This window comes from Cervus canadensis, chromosome 11, assembly GCF_019320065.1.
Source record: "Cervus canadensis isolate Bull #8, Minnesota chromosome 11, ASM1932006v1, whole genome shotgun sequence".
Classification (NCBI taxonomy): Eukaryota; Metazoa; Chordata; class Mammalia; order Artiodactyla; family Cervidae; genus Cervus; species Cervus canadensis.
The window spans coordinates 38,706,321-38,731,980 of record NC_057396.1 but is presented as its reverse complement, the minus strand read 5'-3'; the positions used below and the strand labels follow the sequence as shown (position 1 = coordinate 38,731,980).

At 37.3% G+C, this 25,660-nt stretch overlaps 1 protein-coding gene across 2 annotated transcripts in view; it reads right to left on the bottom strand.

Annotated features, from left to right (window-relative positions):
• The window catches only part of RNF141 (ring finger protein 141), a 36,237-nt gene extending 13,768 nt beyond the window's left edge, over positions 1-22,469 (bottom strand). The window contains exons 1-4 of one of the 2 annotated variants that reach the window (XM_043482110.1): positions 22,109-22,469; positions 12,452-12,643; positions 9,107-9,215; positions 733-914 (exon numbers count right to left, since the gene is read on the bottom strand). In XM_043482110.1, the coding sequence (XP_043338045.1) occupies positions 733-914; positions 9,107-9,215; positions 12,452-12,594 (434 nt within the window). In that variant the 5' untranslated portion in view covers positions 12,595-12,643; positions 22,109-22,469. The other variant, XM_043482111.1, reaches the window with a different exon arrangement.
• Positions 22,470-25,660: the final 3,191 nt, after the last annotated feature.

Genomic DNA, 25,660 nt, shown 5'->3' with positions numbered 1-25,660 from the left:
TACCCTGTGTGACAATAAGACAGGATGTCAACATGTCTAGACCCACGTAAGCCTTTTTCCAGTGAGGCATTCACAAATTTAAATTATGGTCATGGCTGTCAAATGGCAACAGGTGGGTGCGTTCACATGCCAAAAGCATTATGGAGAAGGAAAAGAAAGTTTAGATAGAACAATAATATATTAGGCCTGAGTAAACAAGCACCATCACAGAAAATGCTGGCTGACCTCATTTCCTTCTGGTAACTCAGTACATGCAGTATGTGCACTAACTACTTGTCCATTCCAGAATGGACTGCCAAGTCCTGGAGCCAATATTTACAATATTAATGCTCCAATTAGTCAGATACCTTTAAGAAAAACTGGAATGGTTTTACCAGATTCTTGGACTTAATTCCTTGAAGGGCTTTGAATGTCTAAGATCCTAAATGCATATTAAAGAGGGTATTAACTATGTATCTTGTCATTAAATGCAAGCAAGTTGAGTATTCATGGAAACTGGGTTGACAGAAACATTACCTGGTATGAACTACTTTAGTTTTTCTTTAATGTGGCACTCTAACAATGTCCTGAAACACAGAATAGTCTGAAAGCAGATCTGGGATATAATACCATCTGAGACAAAAAGTAATGTGATTTAAGAAGTCACAGAGACCATTAGCAAAAATATTACTGTGATTTCAGTAGTTTACATGTTGGAAAAGAAGAGAAACATGGCATTTATGCATTGCTTACCTTCCCATCCAAAGACTAGCCTGACAAGATGTTACAGATGCTGAGTTTTCATCAGGGTCTTCAGAGGTGGAGCTCAGTGCCAATACTCCTGCTGCTTGACTTGTGATGTCTTTATAAAGCTGGATAAACTGGTACAAATTCATGATCCGTGATGCTTCCACAATGCCACTGCTTTTATTAATCTAAAAATACAAAGAAAATGAAAAAAAAAAAAAAGTTGATAATCTTTCTGATTGACTTTTCCCAAAAAGGGGAACAACTATTTAGTCACCTAGGAAACAAAGTTTGCAAATTACATAACAAGAGAGCAAGAGTCTGAGCAAATGAATAATATCACTTCCTCTATGTTTGCAGGGTTCAAAATACACAATATTTTCTCCTGTGATAGTCAAAATAACCTGTAGGGTTGATTAGGCATCAACCTGTTTAGTAGTGGAGGTCAGGCAATTTTCCCAGACTTAAGAAATGAATTTTAGAGATCAGTATTAACAATCCTTTTAATTTATTTAAATAATTTCTTAAAGATATATTTGAATCCAACAACCACTTGCCATTCTGCTGTAACTGAAACAGATTAGTTTCTTGGATATCTTAAGTTCTATTACATACCAACACTTACAAACTGAAGCAAGAAAACTACAGTAAAGTAAATCCTAACAAAAAGTGGTTGAATTTTTCCCAGCAGGTCATTTTGAACTTTAGCATGAAGTAGAATCATTGGTCTACAGGTTGTAACTCTCCCCACTCTAGCTTACATTCTTTTTTTTTGATCTCATATTGCATTTTTGATGTCTTTTTCTTAAAATTTCTTTTAAGAAAATTGCTTTACATCTCACTTATATTCTTTTAAAAATATTTATTTATTTACTTTATTTTTGGCTGTGTGGGTCTTCATTGCTGCATGGGCTTTTCTCTAGTTGTGGCGAGCAGGGGCTACTCTTGAGTTGCAGAGCATGGACTCTAGGGTTTGCAGGCTTCAGTAGCTGCAGCTCCTGGGCTCTAGAGCAGAGGCTCAGTAGTTGCGGCGCAACAGCTTAGATGCTTTGCAGCATGTGGGATTGCCCCATATCAGTGATCGAACCCATGTCTCCTGCACTGGCAGGCAGATTTTTTACCACTGAGCCACCACCAAAGCCCCTAGCTTACATTCTTGATGTGAGGAGGTACTGGGGGCAAGTGTGAGGTAATAGGTAAGGAGAGACAACATTGCTTTCATCTGTCTTGGGAAGTCATGTAGTATGGAATATATTCTCTTTTAAAATGAGCAAAGCCAGAAGGATTGAGGGCATTGTATTCTTGGATAAAGAACTTGAAGTAATCAGAGACAGGTTATAAAGATGTGAAAGACTTCCTGTCAACACAGGAGGTACCACAGAAGACAGTGGGAACTATTAAAGGCAACTAAAGTATGAAGTCTGTTAAGTGCATATCAAAGTACACGGAGCAAACAGAATCAGAAAGCATTTAGAGAGAAATGAAGAATAGAGGAGAGATACAGAGTAGACCTTAAAATTGTAAATGAAAGTTTTTAAAAGTATTGTTGGAACTGGGGACATGAGAAAGTGAAGTAGTTCGATTATATTAAAAAACATGTTACAGCAACATTTCAATATTTTGAAGAATAACAGTTGTAATTAGCATTTATTGTTTATTACTTGAGAAGACAGTAAGAGAAAAAAGTTGAGAATCAAGTATGAATCAGACTCCGTATTGTGAAAATGGAAGAACCATTTCTAATAGAAAATTGATTCAGTTTGGGGAAGGTTAAGAGTCTATCTGGAGATGCAAATATGTAATATTCTTTGTAATAGATTATACATGGGGTAGAGAACAAATAGAATTACAGGTGATAGGAATTTATGTGGGGTAACAAAAAAAGACTTTCAGAGCTGAGGAAACTGAGCCACTCTTCCTTCGGAAATGCATAGTTCAGAAGAAATCAGGGAATAATTCACATAAATTTCGTATTTAATAGCAAAGTTTATAAAACTGCAATTTTTAAACTACTTGAAGTATAGCTGATGTATAATTATAGGTATACAATATAGTGATTCATAATTTTTAAAGGTTATACTCCATTTATAGTTATTATAAAATATTATCTATATTCCCTGTATTGTACAATATATCCTCGTAGCTTATTTTATACCTTATAGTCTTCTTAATCCCTAACCTTATATAGCCCCTCCTCTTTTCCTCTCCCCACTGGCAACCAACAGTTTCTTCTTTACATCCATGAGTCTACTTTTTTGTTATATTCACTACAAACTATAATTATTATAATCATAGGATTTACACAACAAATATTTACCAAGTACCCATCATGTGGATGTTATAGGCACTATATAGGTACTCCTGCTCTAGCACTAGTGACACAGTGTATAAAAACCAGATAAAAATCCCTGCCCTCATGAAGATTACTCTATAGGTTGGAGAGACAAAATATAGATAGGATGGAAATAAGTGTTAAGAAGAATATTAAACAGAGGAGAGAAAATGCTGAAAGGCTGCAGGGAAGGCCTCACAGTGGTGCCATTTAGGAACTAAAGCGGTCCAAGAATGAGTCATGTGGGTATCTGGGGAACGAGCATTCCAGGCTAAGAGAACAGGAAGTGCAGCGGCAGAAGTGAACCTGGCCAGTACTGTACTTGTCTTGATGATGGTAGCTTTGTAGTATAATCTGAAGTCAGGAAGGTTGATTCCTCCAGCTCCATTCTTCTTTCTCAAGACTGCTTTGGCTATTTGGGGTCTTTTGTATTTCCATATGAATTGTGAAATTTTTTGTTCTAGTTCTGTGAAAAATGTCATTGGTAATTTGATAGGGATCACACTGAATCTGTAGACTGCATTTGGTAGTATAGTCATTTTCACAATATTGATTCTTCCTACCCAGGAACATGGAATATCTCTCCGCCTGTTTATGTCATCTTTGATTTCTTTCATTAGTGTCTTATAATTTTCTGTGTACAGTTCTTTTGTTTCCTTAGCTAAGTTTATTCCTAGATATTTAATTCTTTTGTTGCAATGGTGAATGGGATTGATTCCTTAATTTCTCTTTCTGATTTTTCATTGCTAGTATATAGAAATGCAAGTGATTTCTGTGTACTGATTTTGTATCCTGCAACTTTGCTAAATTCACTGATTAGCTCTAGTAATTTTCTGATACTATCTGTAGAGTTTTCTATGTACAAAGTATCAGGTCATCTGCAAACAGTGAGACCTTTACTTCTTTTCTGATCTGGGTTCCTTTTATTTCTTTTTCTTCTCTGATAGCTGTAGCTAAGACTTCCAGAACTATGTTGAATAATAGTGGTGAAAGTGGACACCCTTGTCTTGTTCAAGACAGAATGGTACTGGCACAAAAACAGAAATACAGACCAATGGAACAAGATAGAAAGCCAAGAAATAAACCCATGCACCTATGGGTACCTTATTTCTGACAAAGGAGGCAAGAATATACAATGAGGCAAAGACAGTCTCTTCAATAAATGGTGTTGGGAAAACTGGACAGCTACATGTAAAAGAATGAAATTAGAAGACTTCCTAACACCATAAATAAATATAAACTCAAAATGGATTAAAGACCTAACTGTAAGACCAGAAACTATAAAACTCTGAGGAAAACACAGGCAGAACACTTGATGACATAAATCAAAGCAAGATCCTCTATGACCCACCTCCTGGAGTAATGGAAATAAAAAAAAAAAGTAAACAAGTGGGACCTGATTAAACTTAAAAGCTTTTGCACAGCAAAGAAAACTATAATCAAGGTGAAAAAACAACCCTCAGAATGGGAGAAAATAATAGCAAATGAAACAACTGACAAAGGAATAATTTCCAAAATATATAAGCAGCTCATACAACTCAATACCAGAAAAACAAACAACTTGATCAAAAAGTGGGAAAAAGACCTAAACAGACATTTCTCCAAAGAACATACATACATGTGCTAACAAACACATGAAAAGATGCTCAGCATCACTCATTATTAGAGAAATGCACATCAAAACTACAATGAGATATCACCTCACACCAGTCAGAATGGCCATCATCAAAGAGTCTACAAACAATAAATGCTGGAGACAGTGTGGAGAAAAGGGAATGCTCTTGTGCTGTTTGTGGGAATGTAAATTGATACAGCCATTATGGAAGATGGTATGGAGATTCCTTAAAAAAGTAGAAATAAAACCACCATATGACTCAGCAATCTTACTCCTAGGCATATACCCTGAGGAAACCAAAATGGAAAAAGATACATGTATCCCATTGTTCGCTGCAGCACTATTTACAATAGCTAGAACATGGAAGCAACCTAGATGTCCATCAACAGATGAATGGATAAAGAAATTGTGGTATGTATACACAATGAAATATTACTCAGCCATAAAAAGTAATGCCTTTGAGTCAGTTCTAATGAGGTGGATGAACCTAGAATCTATTATACAGAGTGAAGTAAGTCAGAAAGAAAGATAAATATCATGTTCTAATGCATATAAATGGAATCTAGAAAAATGGTACTGAAGAATTTACTTAGAGGGCAGCAATGGAGAAACAAACATAGAGAACAGACTTGTGGACATGGGGAGAGGGTGAGATGTATGGAAAGAGTAACATGGAAACTTCCATTATCATATGTAAAATAGATAGCCAATGGGAATTTGCTGTATGGCTAAGAAGCTCAAACAGGGGCTCTATATCAACCTAGAGGGGTGGGATGGAGAGGGAGATGGGAGAGAAGTTCAAAAGGGAGGGGATATATGTATACCTATGGCTGATTAATGTTGAGGTTTGACAGAAAACAAAATTCTGTAAGGCAATTATCCTTCAATAAAAAAATTAATTAATTAACTAAAAAAAAAAAAAAGAAGCAAACCTGGCAAGAAGCCCAGGGCAACTGGAACAAAATAAGAGAGGGAAGACTGGTAGAAGATGAGGTTAGGGAGTGAGGTGGGGCCAAATGTATAGGACTTTGCTGATCACAGTAATGATTTTGGCTCTTATCTCAAGTACATGGCAAGTCACTGGAGGGTTCTGAGCCAAGGAAAATTAAGATCTAATTTCACTTCAGATTATGAGTGGAATAGACTGGTTGTTGATCTGAGACTAGACAGAATGGGGACAAGGGCGGATAAGCAAGGAGATGAGTTAGAAGGCACCTGGAATAATCCCAGTGAGAAATGATGGTTGCAAGGAATAAGGTAATAGTAGTAACAATGGTTAAGAGTTGGTCACATTCTGAGTATATTTTGAAGAGCAACCTATCAGGATTCAATTATGCACTGACTGTGGGGTGGGTATAAGAGAAAAAGAGAAGTCAAGATGACTCAAAGGTTTTGGTCTAAGTAACAAGACAGATGAAAATAATATAATTCATGAAGCTTCTGAACAGCTACCTTAGTCCATAATTTTAATTAATTCATTAATTTTCTAATATTTTCACAAAGTATTCCATTTAAAAATTATTAGATTGTTTTTTTGTTTAAACTGGTGGAAGAGGGGTTTTCTGTGATTTGTAGCTGATGGCAATTTAAATGACAGAGGAATGAACATTCTAGATGAGGGAGCTCAATAAGCAGAGGCATTGAGATGGGAAAGTTGCAGCTACACAGCCTTAAATTAGTTAAGCCTGGTGAGACTGTAGACTGCAAAAGGGGACAATGATAAAACAGAAAAGACAGTTTGGAGCCATATTGCAGAAGGCCTCAAATGCCAGGTTAATGAGTTGGAATTTTTTTTTTTTTAACATTTATTTAAATCACTGGGTCTTCACTGCTATGCACGAGCTTTCTCTAGTTGCAGCGAGTGGGGGCTACTATTTGTTGTGGTGCACAGGCTTCTTTTTGTGGTGGCTTCTCTTGTTGCAGAGCACCAGCTCTAGCGCACACAGACTTCAGCAGTTGGTGCTACAAGGGCTCAGTAGTTGTAGCTGTAGGGCTCCAGAGCACTGGCTCAGGAGTTGTGGTGCACAGGCTTAGTTGCTCCGAGGCATGTGGGATCTTCTGGAATCAGAGATCAAACCTGTGTCCCCTGCTTTGGCAGGCAGATTCTTAACCACTGGATCACCAGGGAAGCCTGAGTTGGGACTATTTTGAAGCCAAGGAAGAATTGTTGAGGAACTTTAGACAGAAAAGTGATCTGATGAGAGTTGTGCTTTAGAAAGGCTATTCTCATAGCATCACAAATTAGAATTAGGAGAGGAGTCTGAAGGTGCAGAGACTAATCACAGAATCTAAAGTAATCTAGAAGAGAAGAAAGAGGGGCCTAAGTATTAGTTACAGTCTCCTTGAGAGTGTGAACTCTGTCTTACAAATAAACTCAAGTGAAATATAGTAGAGGTAAAACCGAAAAGATCAGCTGGATGGTTACTGTGGAAGAGAGAGCAAGAAAAGGAGAAAGAAAGTATATTATTTCAGAAATGACCTTTGTCACTAGTTTTTATAAATTTACCATGTATCCTATGAAGTAGACTTGCAAATAGTCCTGAAAGATTATGTACAGTGTAAACTCACAGACAATGGGAATATGGAAGATACTTAATTTGAATGGATTTTACACATTTTAAGCCCAGTTCTTCATTTCTTCGTTATCTTATTTCTTTGCAAAGTCAAAGGTTGCAGATTCCCAAAGTTCTTTTGGGGAGGATGCATATTTACAGCACTGTAAAAAACCTCTAATGAATTTAATATAAATATAATCCCCAAAACAAACACAAAATGGAAAAATATGTGGTTGGTATACAATTTTTGAGACCAGGAGTCAAACTATAAACAACAAAATGTGACTGTCGATCAAGTTATTTCAGCATGTATTCTGTTATTTCTGACGGTGCAGAGATAATACATTCTGTTATTTCAGCATGTATTCTCTTTCTTCTCACCTAGATTACTTTAGATTCTGTGATTAGTCTCTGCACCTTCAGACTCCCCTCCTAATTCTAACCTGTGATGCTATGAGTATAAACTTTCTAAAGCACAACTCTCATCAGATCACTTTTCTGTTTAAAATTCCTCAACAATTTGTAACATATTATACACTATATAAAGTTACACTGCTACCCAAACTAGTATCATATTATCTACTTCTGATGAATAATGTAAAAAATTTTTGAATGATGGTTCTCTCACAGCTATTATAGTGCTTTTTTAAAATTTGGACTTAAAAAAAAAAATCAATAAGCAAATGTTCAATGTGGATAGACCCAGTTGAATGGTATTAAACGATACTGTATATTTTCTCTAAACCAACTGTAAACTTGAACAGGTGCCATTCAACTTCAGTCAAGGGTGGAATTAGTCCACATTTATTCAAGTGTGGAAGTAAGATCTTGGTCTTTGCTAATCTAATCCTCTTAAAAGTTCTTTTATTACTTAAATAGATTAGACCTTCAAATTTGATCAACTAAATAGAATCAATCCTACTACACTTACAGCTTAGTAGAGGCAATAAACCTGTTGGGGAAATGTGGCATATTATTTGGGTAACATCCAGGATCCATGATACAAAAGAAAAAAAATCTCCTCACCCAGGAATTCTTTACAGATTGATCAGGAGTTGAATTAAGGACATTCATGACTGCCCAACTTATTGTTTATAGGACTATGGATGATTTTATTGTATTTAAGAGCAGGGGCTGGGATAGGAGAAAGCTTAATAAAATTCATTCCCTCATTTTCACCAAAAGTTCACTGGCCTCAAAAAGGTTAAGAACCACCTATTCTAATCTACCCATTAGTGGATAAGGCTTCCTGATACTCTATGACTGCTGCCATCACAGTTTTTTACATAGTTGATATACTCATTTATCTTAAATTTAAAGATGAATTAAGAGACACAGTGTACTGATGGTGAAAATCCCTTAATTAACTAAAAATAACTTACAAAAAAAAAAAAAAACTCCAAACCCACAATCCATTGTAAAACTAAAAATTACTTTTAACCCCCCCAACCAAACCAAAAAACCAACACTTTCTAATGGATTTTTAAATTATCATTTAACAAATAAAACCTAGTGTTTTTTTAAAAGAAATGATCTCATAAGATACTTTAATTTTTAAGAAGTCATCTTAGAGCTATGTAGGGTGTCACTTTAGGATTCCACAGTCAGTTAAAATCCAAAAACAGAGGTACATGATAAAGATGAAGAGTTTACTACTGCCTTCCTTGAGTATAAAAATTTCTGCTATATGACAATTATATAACCAGTGAAATTTAGTTAACCTGGAAGAGCCATCAAAATTATTTTACACAGTTTTACAAATAAATATTAATAAAAACCAAATTATAAATATTCATTTCTGCTATATTATACTAATAATTACAGTTCTAACCACCAAAATAGTTTAAGTTTAGAGCTGGAAGTTTCTATCACTCTTACCTTGGTACAGACCACTCGTACAACCACTTTCCAAAAGGCAGAGGAATCAGAGCCAGGTTGTACCTCAAAGAGAAGATGTTTTTCCTGGCCAGAAGCCACTTTAGCAGTTCTGAAAAGAGGCAAACACATTCATTAATTTTATGAAAAGTCATATAAAATAATGGAGCTATGAGACCAGATTCAAGAAAGTTTAAGGCAGAGGAGGAAATGTGAAGAAAACACAGAAAGGCAAGTAACAGTAACAGTGATTGTAATAGGTAAGATTCTTAAAATACAGGGATAGAAAATGTTTTGACTATACACATACAATTTAATTTCCAAAATGGACAGCATAGTGGAATGATGTTTATAAATCTATTTTTCTGAGATCTATATCTCAATGGTCTTTAAATTTCTAATAAAGACATTTAGGAAAAAATGTGTACAAAGAATCAGGTACTTAAAAGAAAAAATTCAGCTGGTTTCATTTATCCCAATTTTGACTACTGCCTCAGATATATATAAAATGTGAAAAAATCTTGCTCTTGGTTGAGTCTTTCCTTAAGGAACAACACATATTTTTATAGATAATTTGAAACTGGATGAAGCAAATGATTTTGAGACATAGAACTTTACTCTCTTCCCCTAGCAGAGTCATTCTAATTTACAAAGAAAGAGAATACTAACATAAGAATGTAACACTTTTTAGGATAACTCAATATTGTGCATAAGTGTCAATTTAAATCAGTTCAAAGACATAATTAAGTATTGCAGCTCCTTTTTTATTTTTTAAATCATTACTCACATTTCTCTCTGAACACCAGTGGGGATATCATATTCAGAGCTAAGTAACTTTCAGCTAAATAAATTGAGGCCATTGAAAATTAAGCAACTAGCCCTAGGAAACAAAATCAGCCAGTTAAACTAGTACTGCCAGTTGTCAGTTCCATTTTCTAGCTATCAAGTCATGCTTCTTTTATGTAAGTTTAACTATATAATTCTCAGACAGCACTGAATTTGTGAAATGTCCAACTCTGGTCCATGGAAATTGGTTTTAAGAAGCAAATATAGTCAGAAACATTCTGTGCTAAATAAATAAAAGGGAGACACACTATACCATCGTCTCTGTATTACACAGTAAGCTTAGCTTGTGGATGCTTTCATAGGACACATTTTATCCAGTATCTTTAGACCAAAAAACAAAATTTCAAAGGACAGACTAGGTTTTTTTGTATATAAGTTCTAAGACTTTAGGGGATGGCAAATGTCATTGATTACTTGTTAGAAAGTTGAAACAATAAACTTTATAAAAAAGTATTTCACTTTTATGGTACTATTAAATTCACAATCCAATTTTATTTATTTCCTAGGAATATGTTCTCAAAAGTAATGACTCAAATCTACCATTTGTATGATCTTAAAAAAAAAGAACAAAATAAAATGCTAGAGTTTTAAAAATCATGACTACATGTTTATTATAAAAGATCAGACAATAAACAAATACACACAGTAAAATGTAAAATCCCTCTTATCTGCCCACTTCTCCATCAGCTCACCAGAGACCCAATGTGTATCCTTCCAATTCATTTTCTATGCATTTACATACAGGATCCATCCCTATATCTGTACAGGGTTCTTTTTTTTTTTTGGTTTGTTTGTTTTTAATGAGTGAAATCCAATGTTTTTAAAAGAAATGCTGTTCTAATATAACTTTTAAGAGTCAAGAATGCTTTATTCTTCATGACCAGAGCTAATGACAGGATGCTCCAGCCATGTCCATAAAAAGACTTATTTCCTTCTTTTTATCTAAGTGTTCCAGATAGCCAAGTATGTCTCTAATCTGATATAGCTATAACAAAACTTAAGGAGTACATTCATGTATTTTACCCTAAACTATTAATGGTGACTATAATATAAATTGATATATGCTAAATGGTCCCAAACTTCTAGGTGATTTTGTTTGGCCTTTTCCAGGTTTAAGGAGAGGTAATGTGGGATAGTGGGAAGAACTTTAGATTTAGGGAAAGCTGGTTGATTTAGGGAAATCAATACTTGAGTAATCACTTTAGACCTCAGTTAAAACTTCAGTCTGTCAGCAGAGTGCCCTGCACATACTCTGTGTTCAGCCAATGTTAGCTAAGTTGAATAGACTAAAGAGAGAACCTTTAAAAGGTTTAAAAGGCAATGCCAATAAGTTATAACTATACCTTCAGGGAGATAGAAGATACATATATGAAGAGTCAGATACAAGTGCTGCTAGAGGAAGGCTTAATAGAAGTGACATCTGCTCTCCTGTCACTAGGGAGAATACACAAACAAAAATGGAGTATTTTAAAAGTATAACAATCTGGGGTCATTCAGGGACAAAGAGCCCTGTGTATTTTAATATCTTCTATACAGATCAGTATAAAAATTGATTTAATAAAGAATAATTCACAAAGAAAAGGCTAAGTTCTATTAGGTGTGCTCTTTAAGGAGGCAGAGAAGTTTATATTCCATCTTAGAAATCCATTCAAGAATTAAGTAGAGATTTAAAGAAAGTGAAAGTGAAAGTTGCCTCCGACTCTGTGACCCCATGGACTATACAGTTCATGGAATTCTCTAGGCCAGAATACTGGAGTGGGTAGCCTTACCTTTCTCCAGGGGATCTTCCCAACACAGGGATCGAACCCAGGTCTCCCACATTGCAAGTGGATTCTTTACCAGCTGAGCCACAAAGGGAAGCCCAAGAAAACTGGAGTGGGTAGCCTATCCCTTCTCCAGGGGATCTTCCCAACCCAGGAATTGAACCAGGGTCTCCTGCATTGCAGGTGGATTCTTTTACCAACTGAGCTATCAGGGAAATCCATCAAAGATTAAAAGATGATCAGAGATTTAAAGATGATAGCTAATTAGAAAACATTTATAAACAAAACATCTTATTCTTCAGTGATGACAAATTACTACCATATAGGCGTGTATCTGGCAAAATAGTGGTTCAGTGGACAATCACAGATTTATTATCTAGATGAACTGGCTGATAGTCAGAAACCTGAAGTGTCCTTTGACTATCCTAGGCGCTGTTCTCTAGATGACTAATTGGTATATTCTCTTCTGTTATTCACCTTCTTCAGTGCTTTAAAACAAAGGTCAATTTATATGCCCATGATCAAAATTCAATTTTAAGTTCTTTCCATTCTTTTAGTCCTATGACATATTTTGAAACAGTCACATAGAAAGTCTTAAGGTATTCAATAAATACCTGCTACCCACTGCTGCTGAAAACATTAAGTCTTACCAATCAACACTTCTGGATATTTTTCAGACAGTCACAACAATGGAGCATATGTTAGGGAGAAAAAATAAAATGAAAAGAGCAAGTCTTACACATCATTAAGTTCTGCTACTCTTCCAAGAAATTCTTCATAAGTTAAGGAGCCACTTTCTCGAACCAATGTGACATGTTTTGCTACCTTTTCTGGTAACTTGTTAAGAACCAACTGTGTCTGATCCGAAATTTGCTGTCCCATGATGAGATGATGTCTTATGAAATCCAAAGAGTGTTGCTTCACATAGTTTCTGTCAAACATACATAAAAGTTACTTTTATGTGCAATATAAAAATGGAAATATATCCATCCCTTCAAGAAAATAAAAACAAGAATACTTTTAAGTGAGATCTCAATAAACTCGCATGAACCTAAGGTGGAATTTCAACAACTATAAAGATTTACAGTTCTATTTTTCTAAACATCATATAGTTAAATAAGAAAACAGGATTCATTTATCTTATTGGGGGGGGTGCATTTCTACAATTTTGTCTATTTGGCAACCATTACACACACACAGGCATTTAATTGACTATATTTAATGGGAAGCTTATTCACCTCATATAATTTTCCTAAAAACATTTCCTGACTGCTCACCACATGTCAGGCTTCAAACTAAGGGCCTTCTTATACTATCTCATCTATTTTTTCCAATAACCCTAAGAAGTGGGCATTATTATAGCCCTAGTTGACAGATGAGGAAATAGAATTGAGTGACTTATCTAAAGTTAAACAGTTGGTAAATGGTTCAAGTGAACTTTAAACTCATGTTTTTTAGATTCTTGTGCTTATATTCTTCAGTTTAGTTCAGTTTAGTTGCTTAGTCATGTCCAACTCTTCGTGATCCCATGGACTGCAGCACACCAGGCCTCCTTGTCCTTCACCAACTCCCAGGGTTTACCCAAATTCATGTCCATTGAGTCGATGATGCCATCCAACCATCTCATCCTCTGTCGTCCCCTTCTCCTCCCACCTTCAATCTTTCCCAGCATCAGGGTCTTTTCAAATGAGTCAGCTCTTTGCATCAGGTGGCCAAAGTATTGGAGTTTCAGCTTCAGCATCAGGACTGATCCCCTTTAGGATGGACTGGTTGGATCTCCTTGCAGTCCAAGGGACTCTCAAAAGTGTTCTCCAACAGCACAGTTCAAAAGCATCAATTCTTCAGCGCTCAGCTTTCTTCACAGTCCAACTCTCACATCCATACATGACTACTGGAAAAACCATAGCCTTGACTAGACAAACCTTTGTTGGCAAAGTAACATCTCTGCTTTTTAATATGCGTCTGGGTTGCTCATAACTTTTCTTCCAAGGTTATATTCTTAAACACTATAATATTCTATGATGTATAATCATGATATAATAGATCAGCTAAAATTTTTATTGTAGAATTACTATATTTATAAATGTGCAACTTAATTCTAATTGTAAAATATATGTAAATTTAACAGATTTTTCAGCAAACTGAACTACCTTACATTTTCTGCTTAGGAAAAAAAGATAGTGCTTTGGCTTTTTAACTCCTCTAGGTATTTTAAACTTAGAATTTATGTAATTTGTTTTCTAAATATAAAGGTGATATTTTAGTTAAAAGTCTAGATCACTAATAACCTGCTATCAATGGAGATCAATAAGTTACTGAATTGACTTAAAATTTAATTACAAAAATTTATTTAGTAATCATTCAGATCATTAAAGATTCTATGTATCGTGGCTAGAGAAGAGTTGGATATGTTTATTCTAGGTAGTTTTCTTTCCTTTGGTTAAAATAGAAAGCAAGATAAACTTTTAGTATTTATCTATCCTGATATGTCAGAGAAGGCAATGGCAACCTACTCCGGTACTCTTGCCTAGAAAATCCCATGGACAGAGGAGCCTGGTAGGCTGCAGCCCATGGGGTCGCTAAGAGTCAGACACGACTGAGCAACTTCACTTTCACTTTTCACTTTCATGCATTGGAGAAGGAAATGGCAACCCACTCCAGTGTTCTTGCCTGGAAAATCCCAGGGGTGGGGGAGCCTGGTGGGCTGCCATCTATGGGGTTGCATAGAGTCAGACATGACTGAAGTGACTTAGCAGCAGCAGCATCCTGATATGTTATAAAACTGAATAAAGAAATCTGATTCAATATATATACCACTACTAATAACAGTAAAATCAACGAATATTTGTTGACCACTTCTATTGTGTTACAGTCTTCTAGGCACTTTACATGTATTCATAAATTTAGTCATTTAAATCCTCATGATAAACATTTTATAAACAAAGAAACAAGATAGTTAAGGAAACACGCACAGAGAGGTTAAAGTAACAAAGTCAAAAAATCAAGTAAGAGTTTTTTAAAAACTACAGTTGGAAAAAGAAAAAAGCATTAGAATAAAAAAAAAATCTAATTGCCCCTCCTCCAAGAAATTCCATTTTATTTACCCATTAAAGACTATCATTTTACCTCACCTGAATTAATACTCATAGCATATAAAACAGGTGAAATAGTAACAATTTATAGCAAAAGTTCTGTCAGGAAATCTCCTTTAACATTTAATAAAAAAAGTAAGTTAAAACTAAAATATTAACTATCTAACTTTAAAATATAAAATCATTTACAGTAAGAGTTCTCAGTAACCATAAATATGCAAATTTTGTCTTTTGGTATTCAAATCTAAAATATTATATTTGAGGCTTATTCTTTTAGTCACTTTAAATATAGGAAAAGTACAACTGTTCTAAAAAGAAAAACTCGACAATTACTGTTTTGAATCTGAGCCTACTTGGCAATGATAAGTATGTATTACAGAGATAAATGAAAGGAAGTTGTTGAGGAAGATCCAAGGCACTAAAAAAAATCTCTGAAGGCAAAATTACATATTTTAAATATAGCCAAGTGCATTCATAACTGTATTCAAAGAGAAACAAAGATTTTAGCCTAGAGGAGATCTTGAGAGTATTCAATATTAGTGACTCCTGGATTTCACAAACTAGTCAAGTCTCAAAGCCCCATGGTGCTGCACATTTGTTTCTATTCTAAGTAAGGACTGTGTCCAACAATAAACAAACAAAAAAAAATCTCTAAAATGTAACAAAAAAATTTAAGAACTTACAACCTAAGAAATAGAAGGATATGTTAATAATACTAGAATAAAAGTCCTTCCCAAGAAGGCAGTAATTTCACACTGACATACAATACATACACAAACACTACTGTCCTTATTTCTCTTGTTCTAATCCAAATGTGTGAAAACATCAGGAGCCAAAGGTTGTACACCAGTGCTAGGGAGCCACTGTTACACAGCCTTTGAAAAATTAAATTCAATAAGCACCATACCCCCTGCATTGTGCTATGTTCTGGGGCTTCAAAAGTCAGTGCAAGAAACGTGGTTCTTGCCATCATGGAGCATCTGATACAGTGGGGAAGACATAGCAATCACATAATAAATACATACAAAATGATAGGGCTTCCCTCATAGCTCAGTTGGTAAAGAATCTGCCTGCAATGCAGGAAACCCTGGTTCGATTCCTGGGTCAGGAAGATGCCCTGGAGAAGGGGTAGGCTACCCACTCCAGTATTCTTCCCCTGTGGTTCAGCTGGTAAAGAATCTGCCCACAATGCGGGAGACCTGGGTTCGATCTCTGGGTTGGGAAGATCCCCTGGAGAAGGGAATTCCCACTCCAGTATCCTGGCCTGGAGAATTTCACTGACTGTATAGTTCATGGGGTCACAAAGAGTCAGACAGACTAAGCAGCTTTCACTTTCACAAAATGGCAAGTGCTAAGCCAAACAAGTATAGGGTATTGAAAGCCTAAAGCCTATAAAATCGGGACTTGACCTAGTCTTGTCAGAAAAGTCCTTGGGCAAACATTTGATCTGCCATCAGTCACAGTTACCCAGAGAAGAGAGACGGGGCATGGCAAGGGGAGGACAGTCCAGGCAGAGACTACAGAAAGTGCCTAACACAGGGAGGAGTATGGTAACTTTGAGGTAATTAAAAAAACTCAAGTGTGACTAAAACCCAGACAGAGAGGGAGACTGCCACCAAGAGATGGGATGTTTACCATTTTTGTTGATGACAAAGACAAGACTGCATGCCTGCTCAATCTACGGATGAGTCCAGTTTTAGTCACTGGAATGAATAATATCCACAGAATATTAGAATCAAGACTGAAAGTGTATACTTATTTTGTGAAACTGAATAAAGTATATCAAATATGACTAACTTGCTCAGGATCTAACCTAAATATGTTTTAAAATGCACATAAAGCACATAGGTAACATATGCTTAAAAGTAATTAAAATATAAATGGTCTGAAGGTTCTAGTCAAATACAGATAAGAAAGATGCTAAAATAATCCTAAATTCTTGCTAGAAGCAGATGTACAGAGCAAGGGCCTAAAATTCCACTATGCTCTGTAACGGTTCCAACACACTGAAATTTTATAATGAGCTCTAAGAAGTCACACTTATTGTTTTAACTAATTAATCAATTAACTTGACTGCACCGGATCTTAGCTGCAGCACTCAGCATCTTTGATTTTCATTGTAGCATGTGGGATCTTTAGTTGCAGCCTGAAGACTCTCAGCTGTGGCATGTGGGATCTAGCTCCCCAAAACAGCGACTGAACCCAAGCCCCTGCATTGGCAGCAGAGTCTTAGCCACTGGACCACCGGGGAAGTCCTCCAAGCAGCCACACATTTAAAGAGCACAATCATTTGAACATATTTGGGAAAGCACACAAGATGTTACGGATCTAGAGAAGGAAACAAAGCAATTTATTTTAGATAATCATGGTTCAGTAACAACATGACAGGTTTGTTCAAACTCTTGAAGAGCTTTCATATGGAAGAGGAAGTAACATTTATTTTATATAGTTACACAGACCAGAATGGCCAGTATAAATTAGGTGGGCTTCAGGTCAATATAAAAATTTTCTATCATCCACAATCATCTAGAAGGGTTAAAAGCATGTGTGCTTTCATTGGAAAGATGGAAGTGCTTAAGCAAAAATAAGTTCATCTAAATAGTGTTTTAGAGAAAACTCTTACTTGAATGAGAAGTGGAGATGATCTCTAACCTAATATTTCACTCTCAAAGTTTTACTTAAATTCTCTCTAGCATTTCTATATTGATTTAATAAAAATGCAATAAAATATTCTAATCAACCAGACTGAAAACTTTACTTTATACCTACAATTCTTAACAAAAAATTAAACTTTTGAAATATATGGTCTTAAGATTTCATGTACAACATTAATGATAATTTAATCAATATGCCCACCAAACAAATAATAAAGAGATCTGGTTGCTTGTTTACTGAGTTAGAAAATGGTGGCTTTTAAGAGGTAGAACTGTGGGAGGGCGGTTCCAGAAGGAGGGGGACATATGTATACCTATGGTTGATTCATGAAGATGTATGGAAGAAACCAACACAAAATTGTAAAGCAATTATCTTTCAATTAAAAATAAATTTAAAAGTAAAATTAAATTAAAAAAAAAGAGGTAAAATTGTCATTATATGCAGACTTCATGATATTATATATAGAAAACCTTAAAGATTCTACCAAAAACCACTAGTTCTGATAAACAAATTTAGCAAGGTAGCAGGATATAAGATTAGCACACAGAAATATGTTTTAAAATTGCAGCCCCACTCCCTCCAAAAACAAAAACCTTAAACCTGACCAAGGAGCTGAAAAACTTATATGCTCTCAGAACTATAAAGCACTGATAAAAGAAACTAAAGATACATGTATATTTATGGCTGAGTCCCTTCACTGTTCACTGTAAACTACCACAACATTGTTAATCAGCTATAGTGAAAGTGAAGTCGCTCAGTCGTATCCGACTCGTCAGGACCCCATGGACTGCAGCCTACCAGGCTCCTCTGTCCCTGGGATTCTCCAGGGAAGAATACTGGAGTGTGGGTTGCCATTTCCTTCTCCAATGCATGCATGCATGCTAAGTCGTTTCAGTCATGTCTGACTCTGCACGACCCCATGGACAGCAGCCCACCAGGCTCCTCTGTCCACAGAATTCTCCAGGCAAGAATACCGGAGTGGGTTGCCATTTCCTTCTTGGCACATTAGCAATCACATATATTTACTCATAAAAGTTTAATTCATTAAAATTATTCCATACAAATACATGCATATATATATAAATCATAGACTTATGACCTTGATTAATAAACATTTGCTAATATATTTAGCAAAAAAAAAAAAAAATACCCCTGGGTATATATTCCCCCCAAAAAGAAAATGCTAATTTGGAAAGGTGCATACACCCCTATGCTTGTGGCAGCATTATTTACAACTGCCAAGATATGAAAGCAACTTAAGTGTCCATCAACAGAAAATTAATAAAGAAGTGGTATGTAGATATACAATGGAACCTACTCAGCCATGAAAAAGAATGAAATCTTGCCATTTGCAGCAACATGGATAGACTTGGAGGGTATTATGCTTAGTGAAATAAGTCAGAGAAAGACAAATACTGTATGGTATCACGTATATGTAGAATCTAAAAAAATAAAACTAGTAAATATAAAACAAACAGACTCATAGAGAACAAACTGGTGGTTACCAGAGGGGAGAGGGAAAGAGGGAGGGGCAAGATAGGGATAGAGGATTAAATATACAAACTATCGTGTATAAAATAGATAAGCTACGAGGATATAGTGTACAACACAGGGAATACAGCCAATATTTTATAATAGCTATAAAATATTATCCCCCTCCAAAAGAAAATGGTCCATTTTGTTTCTATATTGTTTTGAATTGGTGTCCTAACTTTGAAGAAAATTTATAATTTGAAGCAGCGTATTATCTCATCTTGTAATTGTACTTGGTATCAGGAAGCCTGATTATGAACTCCTCAGATTAAAAGAGAAAACTATCTACAGACTACTGAAAGAGCATGGAACAGTGTCTCTCAACCTGTTTCAGTGGAGAAGGCCCCTGACTCACAGTTCATTTTGAATATCATAAAAAGATAAATATGAATCCATCTGAGAATAAAAATATGGCTCTGCAATCTAGATGCAATAAAATCACAATCAAGGGTGCATGCATGTTCACAAAACAATCTGCTGAGGCCACCCTCTAGTCACCCCCCACAGGTTTTTCAATGTCCCTCTTTGGTGACTCGGCACATTCTTCTATCACAGCACACATCATCAGTTAGGTCACTTGACCATCCCCCTCTGTGAGCTTCCTGAGGGTAGCAGCTGCGTTCTCTTTTCTGGCAGATACATAAGCACACAATAAATGTTTACCAACGGATACAGTAAATACTGTTGACAGTTTGGGGTTTTTTATTATTCACTTAGTATTTTTTTGACTTTTGTTAACTTGTTCAGTCATCTAATAGTCGGGAGAGAAGCTGATGTTAAAAAAACACAGGGAAGAAAAAATAGAAAATTTATTGTTAATGTTTACATGAATTGAGAAGTACTCATTATTTGACATGAGCAAAATACTTCCCTGTAGATCATGAAACAGCAGTATTGAACAGGAACTTAATTTGTAAACCACTGGCATACAATTTAGCAAAAGAAATCTCTGGTCAAGACTTAAAGAACTGGCCGCTCTCATACTATTGTGCCCCTATAATTTAGTCCTTTCAAGCAGGATAACAATGTGCTTTCAAAAAACATTTGAAGGATTTTCTAAATAAAGAATAACTGTTATTCTGAAACTCATAATATCAAGGATTCCAAAAATGCCACATTCCCTAGTGTGTGGTAACTCATACACTTGATCCCTTCTTTTTCTAACAAAATGAACTTTTGTAGTTCAAATATTCTTTATAAAGATATAAAAATCACATCATGGGTAACTGGAAAAAAAAAACTTCATGAAAATTTAAACCATATCCATTCATAAAAGGATTAAACAAAGATGAAAAGCCTAGAAGTGTAACAAGATGACTAGTTCACAAACACTGAGGTATTTAGAAAACCTCTCTGAAACCTGTTCTCCATGAAATTTTGTACCAATTTCTTTACTTAAAAAAGAGATATTTATAGTTGAAACTATTTTCACTGTTATTTAGCATCAGTGATGCTAAAAGTACTAAAAACTAAGGTTCCCAAAGATACTATTTATTACTCATTATACTGTAGATCACAAACAGATTATCAGCTGTCCTGCAAGACAAGAAATTTATGGAAGTTATAAAAGACCATATTGAAACAATTAGACTAGTCAGAGACACTATAGAGTCTGGAATGCTTGTTACAGACTCAGAGATCTTAATCAGACAAAAATCTCATATGAAGAAAATCTACAAAAGGATAGTACTTGGAGACTGAAAGCATGGATTTCTGTTATCATCAGGGTGTTTACTAGTACATTTCATATCTGGAAAAATGCAATAACTAGACTTGTAAGAATTCTCTTTGGACCTTCTCTACCTTTTGTGGAAGAGAAAGAGAAAGGAAGTGTGGCATGTGTTTAAATATGAACTAAGATGGCACAGGTGGTAACATACACCAAATATAAAAGTAACACACACCAAATATAAAGTGCACTTATACCAAATGACAAAGAACATATTTTGGAAACATACAATCATATTCTGAGGAAAATACTTAGAAACTGCAGCCAGGCAGCATCAGAGGAAAGGAGAAATATTCATACTATTTTTGTGTTCTGAATTCAGAAAGCATCGCTTCTTAGAGGGGAGATGCTTTCCAACATAGAGGCGGCTAATTCAGGATTGTTGGTCCAGGGCCCCTCATGTTCCAGATGAAATTCGGAAAGGATGGAGCTCATGTTATAGCAATAAGAATGGGCAGAGGAAGATGCAAAAGAATCACTCCACGTAGAAGATCTAAGAATTGTAAACCATAGGAAGGGTCACAGCCGCTTTATAAATACGCCAGAGACAAGAACTGAATCATCCGGCACAGTGAAACAAGCCAGGGTCAGAATACAGAGATGTACACTGAAAGGGGCTGGGGATAAATATTAACAATAACAGTAAGCCCACATTCTAACACGGTAACACGATAAAAATAACAAACAGATCATTCAAAAGCGGCACAGAAAGTTTCCCTTCCAGGAATGATTACTAAAATTAGTAGTAGTTAAACTTCTGATCTTTGCCGGGTCTCATGGAAGCTGGTTTGACAAGCTCAGGCCTTTCGGAAGGGGAGCAGCCTAGGCTAATTTAGAGAGGGTGGGCGGGTTAAGTAGACGGACTTGGATATTTCTGAGCCATTAGCCAGGCAAGGGTTTCTAACATGGGGTGTCCACTGCAGCGGGGGCGCACAGGTTTCCAGCCTCACCAGTGCGTTAACTCAACACACCGGCCACCCTCCCACCACCGCCCCGCCTCAAAGCGCACCTGCACTCGTAACCAACAGCTACGTCCGCTGGCCGACTGACTGCGCCGGCGGCAATATTCAAAAGCAGGTCCGCGCTCGAGGAGAAAAAAGCCTCTCTCCTGGTCCCCCAGAACCACTCTCCCCAAACGGGACAAGCCACTTCCACGCCCTGTCACTGGAAACCACCGGGTCAGAGACAGTGCGACCATGGAAGGGCCTCCCAAGCCAGCTCCTCTTCCTAAGCCGAGGCCTAGAAACTGCGGCGGCGGGGCGGGGCTTGACTCCCTACGCAAGCCCGGCGCTGCAGTAGAGGCTTGGCGGGTGTTCCTACTCCCTGTAGGAGGGCTGAGGAGCAGCTGGGAAGGGAACCGGCAACAGGCTAGCGCTGCGGAGCTCACCCCAGGTTCAAGGCATCGCGCTTCCGGGAGCCGCGGCGCCGCCTCAGCCAGCCTCACAGACCCGCAGGCGGCGACGGCGGCGGCGGCACCGACCACGACCGGGTCGCACTTCAGTGACGCACTAAGTCCCGCCTCCAGCGCGTTGCTTGGAGAGGGTGCCCAACCTTCTCCAGACCTTCGACGAGCTGACTGCGCTTCTTCTGAGGACCTGCGAGGCCCCGGCCTCGGGGGCCATCCGAGAGGGAAGGGTGGCGGCGAAGGCCAGAGCGGGCCCGTGCGCTAGAGGCGGCAGCAGAGGCCTCGCCTGGCAAGTTCTTCAAGTCTAAGGCTCCGTGGGGCGGCAGTGGGTGCGGCCTGGCCGACTGCCGCCTCTGCTGGCCCTATTCCCCTGGCGAGAGCCCGCCTGGTGACAGAGGTACTGCGATCCCTGATTTGGTCAGCACTTGAATTCCAAGTCACTGCTTAGAAGGCTTCCAACCTCCTGCTGGTCATAGCTCCACGAGTGAAAGTGCAAATCGCTCGGTCGTGTCGGACTCTGCAACCCCAATGGACTGCAGCCCGCCAGGCTCCTCTGTCCACGGAATTCTCCAGGCAAGAATACTGGAGTGGGTAGCCATTCCCTTCTCCAGGGGATCTTGCCAACCCAGGGATGGAACCCAGGTCTCCCGTATTGCAGGTGAATTCTTTACCATCTGAGCCACCAGGGAAGCCCATCTCATTTCCTTTACATGAAGGGGGCCCATTATGCTCTCCTAGCTAGAATAAGCGGAGAAGGCAATGGCACCCCACTCCAGTACTCCTGCCTGGAAAATCCCATGGACGGAGGATCCTGGTAGGCTGCGGTCCATGGGGTCGCTAAGAGTCGGACACGACTGAGCGACTTCACTTTCACTTTTCACTTTCCTGCATTGGAGAAGGAAATGGCAACCCACTCCAGTGTTCTTGCCTGGAGAATCCCAGGGACGGGGGAGCCTGGTGGGCTGACGTCTGTGGGGTCGCACAGAGTCGGACACGATTGAAGTGACTTAGCAGAAGCAGCAGCTAGAATAAGAAGCATTAAAGAGAAATACAGGAAATATACCAGCACAGGGTCCAAACCAGTAAGCCCTAGTAAATGACTATTATTATTTTGAACACATGTTGGCGAGATCATGGCTTTTCAGAACGTTCGTAGTGGATAATTGCTGTCTATTAAGCACCTGTTGTGTGCCAAGTACTATACTAGACACTTTTTAGGCATTGCTTTTGTTTAAATAGTGTGTTTCAAGTTACACAGCCTGTGAATAACAGAGCAAGGGTTTAGACCCCGGTATGACTCACACTATCTTTATGCTTAGCAGCTAAACTACTTAAGCTTGTTGCCAGGCAAGAATGCTGGAGTGGGTTGCCATGCCCTCCTCCAGGGTATCTTCCAACCCGAGGATTGAACCCGTGTCTCTTAAGTCTACTTGCATTGGCAGATGGGTTCTTTACCACTAGCGCCATCTGGGAAGCCCAATCTTGCCCTCTAATAATGGGTAATATTTGTTGGCCATTTACTATGTTCCAAGCCATGTGGTGCTAGTGGTAAAGAATCTGCTTGCCAATGCAGGAGATGCAAGAGACACAGGTTTGATCCCTGAGTTGGGAAGATCCCCTGGAGTAGGAAATGGCAACCCACTCTGGTATTCTTGCCTGGAAAATTCCATGAACAGAGGAGCCTGGTGGGCTACATCCCACAGGGCCATAGCAAAGAGTCAGATACAACTGAGCACATGAGCACAAGTCCTGTTCTAAGTTCTTTAAAGGTATTAATTCATTTAATCCTTACAGCAATCCTATGAGGTGTGTAAGTATTATTAATATTCTCATTTTAGTTGAAGAAACAGGCTTAAGAAAGTCAAGCTTTCCAAAGTCAATCAGTTAGTAAGCAGCAGAGGCAGATTCAAACCCAAGCTGACCAAACCCTGAGCTTCTTGTTTAAACTGTCTAAATAAGATGGTGAGAGGTCATTAGGGCCAGGTCTATGGCCTGTGTACTCTTAAAAATTTTTTTTATTGAAATATAGTTGATTTACAATGTGTACTCCTTTTTTATACCTTATGGAGAGTGTACTGAGGATTATCTCCTTGACAATCAGCACAAAGCCTAGCATTCAATAATTGTTCAACATTTGGACATTTGATGAATATTTGAATGTGAGAAAAGCAAAGAGCCTAAAAATGAACCATACATTGTGATTTTTAAATATCTAATTAAACAAGGTCCTATAGTTGAGCCTAATCTGGGCCAGGAGTTAGGTCTATATCTTTGAAAAATTGCCTTCAATTAAATGTAGAGTAGGAGATTCTAGTCACTGCAATAAAACTAGACAAAGAAACTTTTAAAAACGCATTCAGGACTTCCCTGGTGGCCCAGTGGTTAAGAGTCTGCCTTGCAATGCAGAGGATGTGGGTTCAATCCCTGGTTGGGGAAGTAAGATCCTACATGCCCCAGGGCAAGGAAGTCCATGTACTATGAGGAGCAACAAAAGAGCCCATGTGCTGCAAGCAAGACCCTACACAGCCAAATAAATAAATTAAAAAAAAAAAAAAAAAGTGGGGAAAAAAATAAATTAATTAAAAAAAAATAAAATAAAAACGCATTCACATTGGAAGGAAAAAAGTTCAACACTGTATTTTCAGGCAAAAATACCATGGAATATTACCAAAAAAAACTACTCGAACGAGAAGTGAGTTTCATAGGATACCAAGTCAATATATAAAAATCAGTTTATTTTTCTATAGTAATAATGAAGAATTAGACTTTGAAGTTTTAAAGTACCCTTTAGCAGCAAAAAAATGCCAAGACACACACACACACATACATAAACTTAGGGATACACTTGACCAAAATGTGAAAGACATATAAACTGGAAACTATGAAATACCGTGAGAGAAATTAAACATCTAAATACAGGGATATGTCATGTTCATGGTTCAGAAGATTCAATATTTCTAAAATATCATTTTTTTCTCTGAATTGATCTATAGACAGGGCAAGTCTAATAAAAATCAAAGGAGATTCATTTTGTGGAAATTACCAAGCTGGTTCTAAAATTTCTATGAAAATGCTGCCTAGAGTAGCCAAAACTGATGAAAAACAACAAAGTTGAGGGACTTATACTACCTGACTTCAAGACTATGAGATACAGTAATAACACAGTGTGGTATCAGTGTAAAGACAGACAAAATGGAGTTAACTGAACAGAATGCAGAAATAGACCTGCACAAATATGGTAAATTGATTTTCAACAAATATGCCCATGCAATTCAATGGGGGAAGGATAATCCTTTTAACAAATGATGCTGAAACAATTGGATAGCATATGATAAAAATAAAAATAAAAAATGAAAAGAATCTTGATCCTGTCCTCATTCCATATTCAAAAGGTAACCAAAAATGGATCATAAATCTAAATTTAAGTGCTAAAATTATAAATGTTATAGAAGAGAACATAGGAGAAAATTTTTAGTGATCTTGAATTTGGCAAAGATTAAGAAAATAGCACAAAAAGCACAATCCATAAAAGGG